The following is a 17,840-nucleotide window of genomic DNA, read 5'->3' on the forward strand; positions in this document are numbered from 1 at the left end:
CACTCAGCACCTCAAGGTGCTGGTTCATGTAAACATACTGTAACTAGCAAGGATGACTTGGACAGGGTTACTAATAGGTTTCCCATCTTGGCAAAATCTTTCCTCAGTTTCTATCTTTCCTTATTGCAAAATAAGCCAAAACGCTGTGGCTGGTGGCATGTGCAGTGGGGAGCTGTACCATGTCCCCAGCAGCCCCAACCGCTTTTTTCCTTCTGGAACTGTGCAGAAGTCCAGCCACCCCAAACCATCCTCTCATGCACAGGAAGCCAGTGGTGGCCAATAACAAAGTGCCCTCCTGGCCAGGAATTGCCCCCCCTGAAGGTACTCTGGTCTCCTCCTCTCTTCTGGGGTCCCTCCTGTTCCTACGGCCCCTCAGCCCCCCAGGTGCCAGTGGCCACGCCTCCTGCCCCGCCCTCACCTCTGGTTTGTAGGCTTTCCGAAATCTTGAGGGCCCATCAGGGCTGAAGACCTGGCTAGGTACACAGCTGACCACCACGGGCTGCCCATTCTCACAGGTGACGTTCTTCACGGGGTCCTGTGACACTTGGGGCCCCAGATTGCAGCTGGAGACGTGGGCCTCCGTGCCAGTGCAGTTCATGGAGTACGGCCAGTAGCGCTTCTTCCTCCGTGCGGCCAGCATTCTGCGGAGGGCGTGAGGAGGCAGGTGACCAGGGCACCCTGGTGTCTACCGGATCCCTTCAGGCGCAGTTCTGCTCTGGGAGCTTAGTCCTGCTGCCCAGGCGGGATCTCTGCCCAGCGCGTGCTGCCAGCACCCCAGAGCACTGATCATGCTTGCTGGGTAATGGGCGGCAAGACCCCAGGGTGCACATGGCCTCCTACCCTCATGTGATGAAATAATAATAATGAAACCTGTAAACACAAAATGCAAAAGAAGTATCTAAAACAGGTGAGGTCCTTGGTCGCAGAAATGCTCCCTGAAGGGCTGGCCACGCTAACGTTTAAAAATTTCACCACAACCTGTTGCTATTGCCCAGCTTTATTACCACAAATCGACGAACAGCACAAGTTGACTGAACTTTCTCCGATTATAGACAAGATTAAATGTGTAAATCCAGTGAGAAGAGGCTTACACGACCCAATCTGCTGAATCAAATAAATCGCTCTGCATTGGAAACTGCAATGGAAATGAAATTCTGCAGCTGATTTGATCAAATCTTTGAGTTGAGGTCTTAATCCCTGTTCTAGGGAAGTCCTTAGTCTGTATTTCCTACACATACGTATTGTTCCTTATGATTTTTTTCTGAAGGCAGGATATGGATTAGTTTTTTCTGAAGGCAGGATAAGGCAAAGTTTCTTTTTTTCCAACCAACAAATAATGCACTGGTGAACAGAAAGGTTATAATGACTCAATTTCCTCATGTCCATAGGAGAAAGAGTATAAATCCGTATGTCCTAAGATTCTCCTGTATTAGCTCATGTTCTGCAGCTATAGAGGAATATCACAGATGAGCTCATTCACACAATAGAACTTATTTGACTTACTGTTTGGGAGGCTGGAAACTCCGAAAGTGTGGATCCAGCATCTGGGGAGGGCCTTGTGTCATCCCATGGCAGATGGACAAACAAGCATACACAGACAGAGAGGAAATGATAACCAACCCAGGCTCATGATAGCGACATTCACCCACTCAGAAGGACACGGCCCTCATGGACTAATCAACTCTTAAAGGACCCACTTTGGAAAGCTGTTACAAAGACAATGAAATAGCACTGTGATAGCTAAATGAGCTAACACCTGTCAAGCACTTAAAACAATGTCCAGAAATAGGATGTGCTTGTGAAAAAAATGAACGAAAGCTTGTGGTTAAAGGCAAAAAAGAAAAGGAATGAGAAGAGGGCTCCTTGTGGCTGAGTGAGGAAGACGACCTCACACAAGAGTGGGCTTTGCATTGGCCTTGATGGACGATAGCTTTGAAGGGGAGAAGGAAGGCAGGACACAAGTCTTTGGACACTGTCCAGCTTTCTGGGGCCTGCGCACTTGTCCCTGCATGGCAAGACTCATCAAGATGTCAGAGAAAACCAGGCACTTGCCAGCTGCCTGGTGCAGGTGCCTCTCTGGACAGGCTGATCCCGGATGGACTAGTGTGGGGGGCCACCTGGACGACTCTCCTTCAAAGAGGAGCTATTGTCTCCATTTTGGCTGAGCCTGACCCTGTCTCCATGTACTGATATGCACAGAGCTGGCCAGGACCCTTTCCTTATCCCTTCAGTTGGCTTTAAGCAGTGCGTATCGGTCTAGCTGAGGTGCTGATGGTAGTCTTTGAAGACGGCAGGCGTGTTTCCCCAACACCCCTGACCCACTGTTCCGAACCCCCACCCGGCGTTACACTGTCGCTGTTGGCTGGGATCAAGCCTCATGGAGGCTATGCCTTCCTGGGGCTTGAAAGATTACACATCAGAGCTGAAGCACTGACCCCAAAACATTAGATACTATCTCAATTGTGTTATGCGGACTACTCTCTCTGCATATCCTTCTCTCTGCATATGGCAGAGGTGATTTCACACCTCCTACCTACCTAGCGCAGCTCATAACACACCTATTCCCCCCTCTCTTCTCATAGTCACTCATCCTCAAGCCACTCCTTTCTTCATAATTGAATAAAACCCAGCTTTGGCCTTGGGTGGAGGCCTTTGTTCTGGATGGCCATCCTCATGGCTGGATTTAGGGGCTCCCCATAACTGCAAATATGCCTTAGTGTCTTTATTCTCACCATGGATTGCACTGGAAATGGTAGATTGGAATTAACTCGCTAGAAATCCAGTAACTTTGCATGGGATTACAAACGTAAACTTCCTGGGCTGCGACGAGGACTGGGAAGGGCTCTCTACAGCCTAGGAACAGGGTCCCGTCCCTGTTGGTCCCGCTGCCCTGGAAATACCGGCTTTGTGAAGGACCTGCAAACACAGAGGAAGGGCAAATCCTCCAGATGTCATCACTGTCTCTCCTTAACCAAAATGAGACTTGTGACAATTCTAGTCTGTCTGTGAGTACAACAACATGGGATCATCGCAATAAAGATTATCTTGGAAAATTCAGGATGTGTGCTCACTACAGTGACATCATAGAGCAGAGGTTCCTCGGGAGACTATTAATAATCCCAAGAACCACTGCCTGCCCCTCCCACTTCCTGCAAGGCCCTGTGCCAGGAAATCCACAGCTCGTTCCCCTGACCCCCACCTCGGCCGGTGGGGAGAACACACTCAGAAAACACCAACTGCATAAGGAGGACTGCTCAGACCGCGCTGGCCGGGCTTGGCTCAGGAAAACCCTTTTGCTTCCAGATGTCAGGGAACACCACCCTCTCCGGAACAGATGTACTGAGCTCTTCAAAGAGATCCAGCAAGCAGAGCTGCCCCAGGCCCTCTCCTGCCTTTCCCAGGCTGCTGCTTCCATCTTCCATCAGCTCTGAGGAATGTGCCGCCCACCTGATCTGCGCCTCAGGCCTCCACCAGCCAGACCACCCCTCCCCCAAATCGGTGTGATTCATGGCCCCAGGGATGCTGAGAAAGGCGCCAGGGAGATAGTGGAAGACGGGAGCTGCGGAGAGCCTCCGGCCATGCCGTAAGCCCACTTGCAAATAGGTCTCTGGGCCTGTGGCTGGGTGGTAGCAGAAACACTGAGCTGGACTGTTTCCACAAAACATGGAAAGTTCTAGCGGCTTTCCCCAGCCAAGGGGGATGCCAGACTTCTTGGGATCCAGCCAGCTGCTGAGTATGTCTATTCCAATGATGTTTTCCAGAACTGGGAAATCACCACAGGATAGGGTTAGGGATGCCCTGGACCCATGATGAGGCAGACTTGAGCTGGAGCTCCACAAGCCCCTCTGACGAGCAGGCTGCTTTGGATCTCCTAGAATAAGTAAGTGTCCGTTCAGAACCTGTGTCCAGCAGCCCCTGAAGTCTAACTCCTTCCTTCTCCCCAATGCAGTCATCCTGATAAAGGGCCCTCTTGGGAAAGGCTTGGAGAAGCCTGCATTTTTGGCACGGTACTGAGGTCCTCCCTCAAGGGGTCCCACCTCCTTTTCATTCCTGGGTGCTGGGTCTATAAACTGGCATGGCTTGAGAGGGCCGTGACTGTTCAGTTGCCTGGAGCTTGTCTGTGTGTGCAGATCAAGGCAGATTCAGTAGGCTTCCTAGCTCACTTTGGAGCAGGCAACTGGCCTGGACGAGGTCTGAGGAATCAGACAACTCTCACGGCTGCTGGACTCTGCAGTCGCTTACAGGACCCACGCCCCTTGCTTTTGGTGACCGATTGGGACCGCTTGGCCCCTCCAGCCCTGTATCACTCCCATTGCATTTAGGTTCCTGTTCAGTGGCTGTCTTGCCTAGCGTGAGCCCTGGCCTCCCGGGAGGAGGCATGACAGAGTTGAGCATGCTGGGGACTCTTCATAAGCACCACGGCGACAGGCACGCCTTCTAGACCTCCAGTATGGCCGAGTGGCTCTTGAATGTCCATCCACTCCAACAGTTCCCTCTGCATCCTTTCCTCTGCATCAGACCAACGCCCGGCGTTTCCCACTCACTCTCGGCGGGCAGCCCTGGAGGTCCAGCCTCCTGCTCGCTCACCTGCCAAACCGTCAGATCCTTTGCTAACTTCGGAGCTGTGACGTCAAAGGCAGACTTGCTGCTCAGGGAGCCCCATCAGAATAAACCAGTGAGCCAATAAACCAGAATCGATACTCAGGTCCTGCTTTAAGAAGAAAATAATGCTGAAGATTACAAAGTGCTGCTGGCCCAGGTCCTGACGGGTGAGCTTCATTGGCTCTGGGGTACGTGTATGGCTCCCCAGTGTGGCACAGAAGCCAAGAAAGAAAGGAGTGACCCTTGGTGAGGGTGCGGGCTCCATTCTCAGGGGCAGCGGCACTGAAATGCAGTGTTCTGGATATAGCAGATGTTGGGGGACAGCAAGGCTCTCAGGCCACTGGGAAACTGGGGCCTCCAAGTGGCCAGCAGGCTGCCAGGTGGTCAGAGGGAGCACGCTCCAGGGCATGGGGGAGACGCCAAGATGGAGAGCCTCAGGGGTGACCAGATTAATCTCCAGGGCTATCAAGTCCACTAGGGACCTGGGAGGATGGAGGGAGATTACTACAGATGCAGTGAACTGCTTTATAACAGCTTCCTCCAGCCACAAGCCAGTTCTCAAGCCTCACTGGAGGGATGTTTATGACAGCAGCCACAGGCTGTGGAAGAGTGACAAGGAGATGGGAAAGATCCTGGGATGGGGCAGCCCTTGGGCTTTGCTTCAGGGCTTCTGTGGACCTCAACTTCTGATCTGTCCCCGGGGGAACTCTGTCCCAGCCCTGCTGAGCTGCCCGGCTCCCAGGGAGGACCAGAGTTGTCCTACAGCAGCCCTGGGCTGTCTTGGGGCTCAGCAGAGCAGGCCAGGAACTGAGCTCCTGCCCCTCAGGCCTCCATCTCTTCTGCAAACTGAACCACCAGCCAGAGATGTCTGAGGCCTTGCCTCACCCCAGCAGTCCTGGCCTTTGCCAGCAGCTCCTCCAGCCTGTGCCAACTCAGGCACTCAGCCAGCCCCCCGGGCACCACTGAGGACCAGAAACCTCCCTTTCTTGCTGGAGCAGATGTCAGCCCAGAGACTAACAAAAATGGCAGAGACAAGCCGAGGTTTGTGCTATGAGGAGGAGCTGGTTCCCAGAGGCTTGTGTCACTCATCTCCCATCACAGTGGGGACACTGCCCATCTCTGCCCCCTTGTACCCTTCCTGCCCTTCAAGGCCCTTTCTTCTTCCAAAGGCAAAAAAACCACAGACAGGGATGGGGGTCAAACCCAGCTCATGAGAGGCTTCCCTGGGGCCCAGCTGTTGAAACCGGCCTGAGACGCCCTCCTGGCAAGCCGGAGAAGGACTCTGGTCTGCTCTGGGTGGAAATAGCTTTCAAACTACAAACAAGCCATGCCCGCTCCGGGGCTCAGACCCTACGGGGCACCCCGGGGGAACTGGGGGTTCCTTCCCACAGAGAAGCCTGTTAGGGGAGAGATTTGCTTTTCTTGACTCCCACGGGTAGGAAAATCTGAGGCCGCATTACTGGGGCGGGAGCTGGCTAACTAACTGGTGAGGACCACCGGGGCCATCAAAGTCTGGGCCCTGTCTGGTGGCTCATGCTCCACATGGTGGTACCCCAGCGTGCCACCAGCACACACTCACCACGTTTGCGGCCTGGACCTCCACCTATTCACTCTCCATCTCCTCATCTCTAGAATAGACCTCTAGTTCCTTTTGGTGTTGCTTGGATTAAGTGACAAAGACAGTGCCCAGCGCGTGTAAGCTCTCAGCAGAAGCTGGCACTGGCACAGTTCCAGAGGAGACAGGAAAACCCCACCACCAACCAGGTTCCATAACCTGGGTTCTGCATCTGCAGATTCAATCCACATCAGAGAGAACATATGCGTCTGCACTGAATAGGTGCAGACTTTTCTTGTCAGGCTCCCCGACCAATACAGTACGGCAGCTACTTGCATAGCACCCACATCTCAGGATCAGGTATAACACCGGGTGTTATACCTGATCCTGAGATGATTTAAAGTATGGACACCCCTCAGGTCAAGTGGGGAAGTCCTGTCACTGCCTCTTTCTTCCAAGGTATTAACCTTGAAACATGGCCTGCTCTGCAGAGCTGGAACAACACGGTCAGGTTTAAATGAAAGAAATGGAATTGAGCAGCTTCTCAATTACCTAGCAATTGCTACAAGCTTTAGATTGCTCGGAATAATCACTGCTGAGGACAAGTAAACATTTCTTCTGAAGTCAGTGCTGGCCTGCCCTGCCCAGTCCGTGATCCCCCCTTGTTTGGCCCCATGTGGTCCCCGAGCTGGCCGTCAGCACCGAGAGGTGCTGGGCACGAGCCCAGGGAGCCCCCACTGGGCACAGCCTTCTTACTTGTAAACCTTGGTGTTGTACGTTTTCTCCCCAGGGAAACCGAACATGCCGCAGACCACGTGGGAATTCTTAGCGGTCCAGTGCTTGTCGCAGATCTGCTTCCAGGCCTTGCCTATCTTCACCTCCACGTAGCCCTCTGTCACCGGGGTGCGATGGCGCAAGGCTGAGAGGACGGGGCGGATCCTGATGTCCTCCACTTGGATATTCAGGTTCTGGGAAGAAGGAGGCACAGAAGGAGAGGGGTTATGCTATGGGCACTTCCGGTGAGCCCATGGCACAGGGCACAGTTACAAGGCGCTAAGCGTGGGAAGTGGCAGGGCTGCAGGGACAGTGGTGGGAGTGGCGGTAACCTGAGGCAATCTAAAAGCCTTGGGGGACCCCGGAAGCTCCCCCAAATGCTGCCAAAGAAACCAGAGAGCTGTGAGCAATAGCCTTATCCCTCATAGGCCTCAGAAATCAGAGCAAGGGAACAAGTATTGTTTTTGAATTTTCAGTGTGAAACAATTTGGGTTTTGCATTTGACTCAAGTGTGTGCCTGTGTGCCCAGCCCGCAATTCCAGGCATCTCTCTCAAAGTGGCATTCCCAGAAGGTGATCCCCCAAGCCTCCAGCAGCTGGTGGTACACCTCGCATGCCCCCTCATTCCTGGGGTAGCACGCCTCTGTTCAGACACCCAGAGCCTTAGGGTGCAGGGACAGGGCACCCTCAATGTCAGGCCTGTCAAGTGCTTGGCCCCAACCTGGAGATGGAGGAGGTAGGTAGGGCTGGGGACAGCTATTTGGCTGTGGCAAGGTGGAACCCTGCTGGAGGAGGGGGCGAAGGCTGGACGGGAGGGTGGAAGGCCCCTCCTCCCCGCCTCATAGGCCTCCTCCCCCACACTGGGCTGGAAAGTCTCAGGTTTCTGAGCCATGCCTACACCAGAGTCCCAGGGATCTGGCAGAAGAGGGGGCCTCCACAGGCCACAGTGAATGAGAGGAATCGGGGTGGGGGTGCCCAGAGCTACAGTGTTACTATTTATGTCTCTCCCAGGCACGCCCCACCAGCCCCCAAGTACTAAGGAATCTGGGATCCCTCCTGTCCACCCGTTTCTGCCCCTTCCCCAGAGGGGCCCTTGCCAGCTTTTACCGCAGTGCATAGCCGGGTCCCTACCTCCATCCATCCAACAGCCACCAGAGAGCTCTTTCCAACACACTCCTCTTACCTCATTTGAAAATAGGCTTCTCTTGGTCTACGTAATACATAAATGATGGAATGAGATGCCCACGGCCCTTCAGCACTGATCCCACCAATTCCTCCAAATCCTTCAACATCCACAGCTCCAAATCAACTCTGAGATACCATGAATTGCCGTACGTCATAGTAACAGCCACTGGGAGTGCTTACCAGGGCCAAGCCCTACGCAGATCCCTTTCTGTGCATCGTCTTCCTTAATCCTCAAGCTGGATAAGCAGGTGGTTTGTAGCACTGCATCCCCATTTGACAGATGAGAAAGCCAGTGGACTCCAATTCCCTCCCCTAGGCCACCCTGGGGCATTCCTTGTGCTGGGAGGGAGGGAGAGGTGGCACTGGTGACAGCCAGGTTGGAAGGAAGGAACCCAGTGACCTGAGTGCCCCAGCCTGTCCAGCCAGGATGCAAATGAGCCACGAGGTTGAACAGAACCCTTATTTGAGTGCCCAAGGATTCATGTCTCTTCCTGCAGGCTTCCAAGTTCCAAGCCTGGTCCCGCCCCACAAGTGCTGCAAGGTGGTGGAAAGTATGCAGCTCGGAGTGATGGCATTTGGCCCTGCTTCCCTTCCACGCAGAGCAAAGGAAAGCTGCCAGGAGCAGGCTTATGTTTTCCAGCCTGGATCCTGGATCCTTTACAGCCGTCATTCAGGCCACAAGACCCGTGCTACTGCAACACGTGGACAAGGTTGAGCCAAGAAGGGGCCTGAGATCTGATCCCACCCACAGGCCAGCTCCCTCCTGCCTCTGCCCACCTTGGGAGGCCGCTGGCATTCCACACATTCCAGTGTGGAAGGCATCATGCCCAGGAGAAAGTTGAGGCTGACCTCATTCCATTCACATCCTCTTCTCGCTGAGGGTAGCAGCACAGGCTCAGCGACTGGAGACGTGAGCCCCGGCATGGCACTAAAGGACGAGGAGGGCCCAGCCGGGGTGCTTAGCCAAGCCCCTGGGAAGGGCCATGCTGGCCACAAGGCTGGAGGTCAGCGCATGCTCCCAGGAACCAGGCCCTGCTCCTGCCCCAATGCAGGATGGATTCCCTCTGCAGAGCTGGCTCCAGGTTGCAGGTACTTAGCACGGAGAAGGGAAAGGGCAGGCCTCGGCTGTCATCGTCCTCATTCCTACGTCACGGCACCTCTTGTGTGTGTGTGCATACGCGTGCATGTGTGCACACACGTGTCTGTGTGTGCCTGTGTCACCTGAGTCTGTGTGTCTGAATCTGCATTTGTGCCCCTGGGAGCCAGCATCTGCACGTGTGTGGGTCTGAGTGCATGATCACACGGCAAGTGGCACGTACGTGTCTGTGTATTGTGTGGGGCTCTGGGTAGGCGTCTGTGTATGAATGGAGGTGTGTAGTCAGGGCACATGTGGGGGTCTGCATAGACGGGGTGTGTGTCTGTGTCCGTGCATGAGGAAAAACAGAAAGAGATGTGTCCCCTCCAATACCTTAAGAAGGCAATCAGGTTGGGCTCCAGGCTTATTCCTCCATCTTCCTTGTTTCTTACTCAACAGGACCAAATCCTTCCCATTCCCAAAGGCTTCAATCATCTCATCCATCCATTCATTCAGTCAGTCAGTCAGTCACTCAGTCAACAAAATATAGATTCTGCCCTCTGTGGGCTTTGCCAGGCTTTCTCCCTTCACCCCAACCACAATGCCCTGTCTTCTGTGAATAGGGACTTCGATGGTCAGTGCCCATCAATTACCAACCGTGAGCTGGGCTCTTTGCATACAACTGTACATCCCTCCCTTCCCCCATTTCCCATGACATCTGTGAGCGGACTAATGCGATATTTGTTTGTAGGTGAAAACTTAATGAGCTTTTGCAACTTGTCCAAGTTCACGCAGCCAATAAGCAGGTAAACAGGGAAGAAAATCACGTTCCACCTTAAGCCCAAGTTCCTGGCTCACAGTGACCGCTGGTCTCCTAGTAGTGCGGGTCCTGTGCGTCTCTGTCTTGCATTGGCTACATGCGGGTGGGGGGCCTCACGTGTGACACTTCTGGGTGGTCCCTTTCAGGCCCGCTGGGCACTGTGGGCACTGCACATTGGAAGTCCAGGACTCCACCCAGCAGGGCAGTGAGACGGGCAGCTGTGTACATGAGGAGAGAGCTGCAACCCCAGCTGCTCTGGTTTCTGGGCAGCGGGGGGAGACGGGGCAGCCCTCTGCCATGCACCCTGCACTCTTGCGAGGCAAGCCGCTCTTCTGTGCTGCTGGGAGCTCTGGGTTGGAAGCCACGTGCATGCTTGCACGATCCCCTTCCTACCTCAGCGCTGTGGAATCCCGGCTGTAACCACAAGGGCTAAGATTTTCTTTTTCCCAGAAGCTCAGCCCAGAAAGAGACGATTTGAAACATTAAAATAGACACACACGTTTCTCCTTGAAGGAAGGGCTCTCTGGACTTGCTTGTTTAAAATCAAACCTAATAGTCCAGAAGGACGACAGCCATCCGCCTATTTTAAAATTCAATTTCAAATCTGTTTGCTGTGCCTCCTGCCAGAGACCACAATGACCGAGGCTTCTTAAAGACCCACAGAAGGCCCGCAGTCATCCTACGTGGAACTTGTCCCATCCCATCACTCAGGAAGGCCCAGGAGTGCTCGGCACCAGCTGCCAGAGGGAAAATTGAGGCGCAGAGAGGCTGGGGACCTGCCTCATTTCAGCACAGTGGCTTAGTGAAAAGCAGGGTTAGGGAAGGAGCCCCTGGGCTGGGGCGGCCAGGCTTGTATCTGCGTGACATTTACCTTCTGCAGCATCTGTCAATGATCTGCAAATTCCAGAATGTACCAGTCTGTGGCTGTCGCCAAGAAGGAAGAATCACCCAATCTGAAAGTCTCTCTGGAGACTGCCTCCGCCGCAAAGCAAGCCTGCGAGAATCTCCTGAGAGTGGGGCTAAAAGCTCAGCACCAAGCAGGCTGCTTCCTGCGGGTCATGCTTGTAGGTCAGACCCGATCCCGATGGTGTTCTCTCCCTTTTCCAGAAGATGCCTTTTGATATCACCCCAGGCCCTGCCACCGCGGAGTCACGACGTCCCATTACACTGGCCTCCCAACAGACTAAGGGGTGCGTCCTAGGACCCTCTGTTCCCATGTCTTGCCCACGTCCACCGCTAAGGGGTCCCCACACCTTGCTCTCAAAGACTGCAGCTTTATTTTATTTATTTATTTATTTTTAAAAAGGCCTGCGGCATTCAGACCCATCTCCCCTGCAGCCAGCATACGGCTTGCCAGCATCCCAAACGAGACACACTCCAGCAGCCCTCAGTCCTTCCCCGCATCATGGAGCCACTGACCCAGGCTCCTGCAGACCACAAGGCCGGCAGCATCCTTTGCACGCGCTCCCTTCTTCCCGCTCACTGACCATTTGGCCCCACTGGTGCCCCACTGTTCTGTCCCGTTAGTTTTCCATCCACACTTCTGGTGCCCAGCCAGGTGAGCAAGGAGAATCGAAGTCCTTTTCTGCACTGGGTTCATCTCTAATCCATTCCACAGATGTTTATCCACGTGGACCCTGGCTCCCACCTCAGCCTTTCCTGTGGCTTCTCAATGCCTGAGGCTTAGCCCACTCCGCAATTCTCTATTCCTCTTCTCTCTGCCTCTCACAATCCTACAAACTCTGGGTCCAGTTTAATCACAAGCTGGACATGGTGGCCCATGCCTGCAATCCCAGCACTTGTGAGGCTGAGGTAGGAGGACCGCTGCAAGTTCAAGGTCAGCCTGGGCTACAGAGTGAATTCAAAGCTAGCCCAAGCTACACAGCAAGACCTTGTGTCAAACAAAAAAATTTAATCACACATTCATTCATAAATATGTATTGAGTGCTACTATGTCCCAGGCATCGCATGAGACCTTCGGACCCACGGGCCAACCACACAGGCACGAAGTTCTGAATCTAGAGGGGAAGAGACTGCTCTGAGCTCTCCATGCAGCCCCTCCTTTGTCTCCAATTACCTCATCCAAGTGGGTCTGAGTTTTTTTGTTTGTTCTTCTAGCATTTGCTTTCTGATTCCCTCATTTAGTCCTTGGCGGACACCAACCGCTTGCACTGGTATTGCAGACAGCTCAGAGAGGTAGAGACTGACAGACGGTGAGAATGGGACCAGGCCCAAGACCAGAGTCAGAACACAGATGTGGCAAACCAGGCCTGTGGTCAAGGGCTGTGTTGGTAGAAATGAGGCCCCAAGATGGAGACGTGATGGCTAGGTCTGCAGAGATAAACAGCAGCTCAGAGTTGTCCTGTAACCAGGCCATCTGGCCCAGCGAGCCTGAACAATGTAATAGACACATGGAAACAATGTGACACCATGGAGCTAATGACCAGAGCACTGACCCTCACTCCTGATCTTTCCAGAAATGTCTTGCTTCTTCTCTGAGCTACCGTATTTCCCTGAAAATAAGACCCACTGGATCTTTTATTACTTTTACTTCAAGAAAGTCAATAGGGCTTATTTCAGGGGCTGTCTTATTTTCTCAGGTTCAACAGTCCACACTTATTCATTCATGTATAAAAATGTACATTTATTCAAATACAATCCTGTGGAGGCTGGCGATATAGCTCAGTAGCACAGAGCCTGCCTGGCAAGCATGAGGCCGGGAGTTCAATTCCTGGCACCAAAAAAAAAAAAAAAAAAAAACCAGATCACACAAATACAATCATGTCATCTTCATAACTCTCTAAACCCTGAATTCTGTGCCACTCCCTTTCCCACAGAACCACTGGCCCCGATTTCTCATGTCCAGCAATAGAGCTCTTCTTAAATGAGCACTTCCTGTCCATGCAGCCTGCTTGTAGTACAGAGGCGGCACAGCTGTCCGCCTTTCATCCCATGAATTCTTCCCCCAAGTCACAACCTCTTGCAGGCCAGGATTTACAAAGTTTCCGTTACATCGAGTGTTAACTGAAGATTTAGGAGCCAGGAGTGGCAACAAAAATGACAGACAAGAATGACAGGCCTGTAATCCCAGCACTCAGGAGGCTGAGGCAGGAAGATGTTTGCAAGTTTGAGACCAGCCTGGGCTACAAAGTGGGCTCAAGGCCAGCCGGAACTGCAGAGCAAGACTCTGCCTCAAAAAGACAAAAAAAAAAAAAAAAAAAAAAAAAAAAGAGAATGACAGTCTACACAAAAGCAACGAAAAGTTGCAGTCACCAAAATTCAGAAAATGTTTATCTCACAGGAGTGTGCTAAGGACATCCATTACAACAGGTGATGTTTTGCTGAAGACTTATATTAGACATAGCTACGTCTGTGCATGATCAAGTGTGCACAAGACTGGTGCATTGTGCCTGTGCTCTATTTGGTTCTTTGGCAGTAAGTCCTAAGGCCATCTGTTTACATAGGCATTACCTTTCATTCAAAGGCACCCACTTGGGTATTTACAATTATAATTCATATCATCATTTTAAGTATTAAATTTCATTATATATTAATATTATTATTTTATAATTCAATATGCCTGTGGTATGTTGCAACAGATGTACTAACTGTGCCCATCCAGTTGATGATCTTAACTGGGGCTTATTTTTTGGGGTAGGGCTTATACATGTATTATGATAAGTGTCCTGAAAAACTATGCTAGGACTTACTTTCCAGTTAGGCCTTATTTTTCAGGGGGAATATAGTATGCACCTTGCCATGTCCCTTATTTTCCTACATTAGCTAAGTGATTATAGTTAGGCTGATTATAGTGTGACCCAAGGTAACCTGTGAGGTGATTTTGCGGTATAAAAATTGCTAGACAAGGAGCCTCAGCAGCCACCCACTTTGAGGACCCCTCCTATCTCTTAGGAGCTTTCTCTCATTAAACCTTTCCTACACTTCACCTCCTTTGTCCTCTAGTCCATTCTTCGGTGTCTGGAGACATAAACTCCGCACAGCTGATCTAACAGGTTGGGAGTTACCTTCCTGTAACACTAGCATTTATCTTTCCATGTGTTTTGCCTGTTGGACTGTAAATCCCCCAAAAGTCAAAACTGTACCTTATTCACTTTCATATCCCCCACGGGTTCCTAGTGCCAGATACACAGTAGGTCCTCAAATACTTTTGGAATGAGCCAACAGTAATTTTCTTTTAAAACATCCAACAAGAGTTCAGCTTAGCTAGAAATGTTAGGCACCTAAATCCAAGCCAAAAATTTTCAATAAAGACTCCCTTTATTCTTTGCTGAATGCAAAATAAACAGCGAGGCAGTCTTTGCCCTGTATCATAACACAAGCATGCCTCAGGGGCCTAACGGATGGACACAGAGAACATCTGCGCTTTGTCCAGATGTTCTCCCGTCACCTGAGCTAGTTAGTACCTTGCCTTCTCTTCCCTGGAGACCTAACATCAATAAACATTGGCTGAGCTGGGTTAAACATGATCTGTTCCTCCACACTGGTTTAGACGGCTTAGCGGGGTGTGTGCTGTCTGCGAACAGGAGGAGACCGGTGAATTGAAAGCATCTGCCCACAGTGTAATTATCTCCTGCCGATGAGCAAATCAGAACCCATAGTTTAAGGAGCATCAGGGAAGTTCTCCAGCCTGAGACAGAATTCCCACTAGGTTAGACGGAAGGAAGGGAGACAGGGAAGGTGGTTCTCTGCCAATTTCTGTTGCTCCACTTTGTGTGGAGAGCAGTGAGGGTGTACAGCTGAGGTCATGCTGACGCCACCAGAGGAAAAACCCAGCCGTCTGTCTGGACCGCCTCCTGTAAATCAAGAGCTGTGCATTGCCGCTGGAAAATGAAATGCTCTCCCTTTCATTTTCCACCTGGAAGCCTTTGGGCAGGTAACAGAGGCTGCTTCTGTGGAGAGTCCTCAAGCCCTTCTGTGGGCAGGAAGCTGGCATGACACCTGCTCCATCAACCAGCCCCGCTGGCCCTGGCTGGGTGCAGAGGCCGCAGACCATGCAAGTCCTGGGGCCAGCCAGACTGTCCACCACATACCCTGGCTCCTCACAGCAACCCCCACCATGGCAACGGAGAAATAAGTCCTGAAAGTTGTCCTTCTCCACTGCTAGATAGTAAGCTCAGGAAAGGGAAGACTGTCCATTACACCAGTCCCTTTATCCTCATGCCCAGCATGGGGTCTAACGTTCAATTAAAGAGCATGGAGTAGCTGGGCGTAGTGGCACACACCTGTAATCCCAGCACTCTGAGACTCTGGGGCACGAGGATTCCAAGTTTGAGCCCATCCAACTTACTGAGATCCTGTCTTGATTTTAAAAAGGGCTAGAGATACAGTGCAGTGTGAAGGCACTAGGCTGAATCCTAGTACCAAGAAAGGGTATGGAATGAATGAATGAACAGATTCTCAGCAGCAGCCTCACAGGAATGGAGTGGGGGGACCTGTGCCTTGGCCATGCAGTGTGGCTAAGGTGCCTCAACGAGCTTACTCTGGCGCTGGCTGGACACAACCAGCCCAGCCCAGCTGTGTCACCAGCCCACTCTGCAGGATGGGTGGGCTGCCCACACACACAGCAAGGAGCAGCTGGTCTCTCCTGCCAATCTTCTCTGCTCCAAACTGCAGTGCAACCTACTGTCCAGCCCACATCCCTCAAAGTTTCTATTGCTCATTCATTCATTTCACCTAAAACAAATGACAACAGCTCCTTCTTCATCCGTGTAATCCAAGAAGGGTAATCCTACTTCCTTGCTTGTTTCAGCTGACAGTTACAATAATATTCATGTTTCTCAAATGATTACATGGGCAACACCCAGGCGAAGCACCAAGTTTCCAGATTTGCTAGGATGTGCACAATTTCAAATATTTTGTTCTGTTATCCACATAAACAGCCTTTTGCTTTTCAGACGGTCACCTTAAAGCAACTTCTCTGAATGCCTTGTGGCTGGCCAGCCCTGGCTACATGGAGGGTCCCAGTGAATAGAATCAGGGGATGTGGGTGCAGGGCAGCATCTGATACATCTCCTTGCCCAGGGTGCCTGTGGCAGGGATGATAGCCGGATCTGATTGTCCAACTAGACAGCTTGGCACGGCCAGGATGCAGGACATGGCATCCACCTTAGCTCTCTGTCCTTTGCCCATGAGTCTGGCACAAACGATCCACTGCTCCATTTCTCTTTCTACCAGAGTGAAGCTGTCCAGCTGTCCTGCGACTATTTGGGAAAAGGGGTCCACACTGAGGCTCGGGAGTCCACCACCTTCTAAACTGCACACAGATGGAAACAGACTCGCTTTGTTTCCTGAACCAAGCAGTGCAACCTGTCACATCTACTCTCTGGTGCTCGGCGGGGGGACAACGCAGAACTCCAGCCTGGGAAGTGCTCACTTTTCTGGAAGTCTGTCCAGAGACCCTTCCCTTGGGGCCTGGGCCCCTGGAACCCTCAGAAGCGGACAGATAAGGCTGCTGCTGGGAGGGCACTGTGGAAGCATTTGGCAGCCGCCTGTGACTAATAAAAACCTGGATGCCTGGAATTTAAAATATTCACAGCAGCCCCGGTCCCTGCGGTTAAGAGAAGAAAGGGCTTTTTCAGGTCTCTGAGCTCTTCCAGAAAGCAAGGGAGAGGAGGATGGGGTGCTGGATTCTCCCCTCGTCCCTGGGGTGGACATGAATGACTTTCTGTGGCTCTGTCCTCCTCATCTCTCTTTGGACCCTCGAGCCCTCTGGGCTGCCTACAATCCCAAAGGGGAAACTGAGGCTCAGAGAGCAGTGGGTGATTAGAAAAGCTGAATCTCACAGCCTAGGGACTTCGATCAATTCTGGTAACTTTTTAAATTTTTTGCAAAGAGTCTTAAAAATGGTTAGGGAAGAAGGTGGGGTGAAGAGGCGAGAGGAAGAGACCGGCATGTTTCCTGATCTAACAACTCGAGGCCCCAGCCAGGAGCCTGCTACAACCACATGACCCTGCAATGTGCAAGCCAACAGTGAGCCAGGCTTTGCTCAGAAGGGCATCTGGACTTGTCATCTCTCCTTATCTAATGATTTTTCCAACTCGTCCACCCGCCAGAGGCAGGAAGCAGAGCTCCTCGGTTTTACAAGCCTCTGAAATCCTGGGAGCTTTAGTTGGGGCTCTGTTTTCCAAATGGAAAAAGATCTGCTCTGCTTTGGAGCCAACAGCATTGCACATTTTATTATTTGGTCCTGCCTACCTCCTGTTAAGAAAATTTTCATGATCGACCCAAGACGTCTTTTTTTCTTACATTCAGGCATTTTGTTCTACAGTGTGGCATTCAGAGATCCAAGAGAGACCAGCTGCTTCAGACACCCAGCTGAAAATCTCAGCCTCCCTGGACTGGAACCCAAGCCTTCATCTTGAGTCTAAAACTGAGAACCCACAGCCAGAGGGAGGCGGCACAGTCTGTGCTGGGAAAGGGGAGGAGGGAGACCCTACCCTTTTAATAATGATCAGAGGCTCATTCGTGTGAAGATGTGCTTTCTCTGGCCTCCAGAGGGGAATCCACCAAGTGTCAAGAAGACCAGGTCAAGCTGAAGCAGATGCTGGCATCCAGGGAAGCAGAGTTAGCTCATCAAGTGAAATTCCATTAGCCCGCCTCGGGACTTCTGTGACTCACACTCCTGGCATCACAGAGTGGGATGAACTTGTTAAGGAAGCAAAACCTATTACAGCACTGTAGAGCCTGCAAAGCACTTCTGTGGAAATCATCTGAGTTTTTCTCCTGCGCAGTGTTTAAAACAACCTTTCAACTGGTGTGTATCGGGCACACCATTCTGATGGAAAAACTGTTCTGGCTGTGCATGACATG

At 51.9% G+C, this 17,840-nt stretch overlaps 1 protein-coding gene across 1 annotated transcript in view; it reads right to left on the reverse strand.

Moving 5' to 3' along the window:
• The window catches only part of Loxl2 (lysyl oxidase-like 2), an 80,582-nt gene that overhangs the window by 27,334 nt on the left and 35,408 nt on the right, over nt 1-17,840 (reverse strand). The window contains exons 4-5 of the mRNA XM_005373698.2: nt 6,914-7,125; nt 419-641 (exon numbers count right to left, since the gene is read on the reverse strand). Of these exons, the coding sequence (XP_005373755.1) occupies nt 419-641; nt 6,914-7,125 (435 nt within the window). The remainder of the gene's footprint in view (nt 1-418; nt 642-6,913; nt 7,126-17,840) is intronic.

The sequence above is a fragment of the Chinchilla lanigera genome, unplaced genomic scaffold (assembly GCF_000276665.1).
Source record: "Chinchilla lanigera isolate Chin_1 unplaced genomic scaffold, ChiLan1.0 scaffold00002, whole genome shotgun sequence".
NCBI classification, from domain to species: Eukaryota; Metazoa; Chordata; class Mammalia; order Rodentia; family Chinchillidae; genus Chinchilla; species Chinchilla lanigera.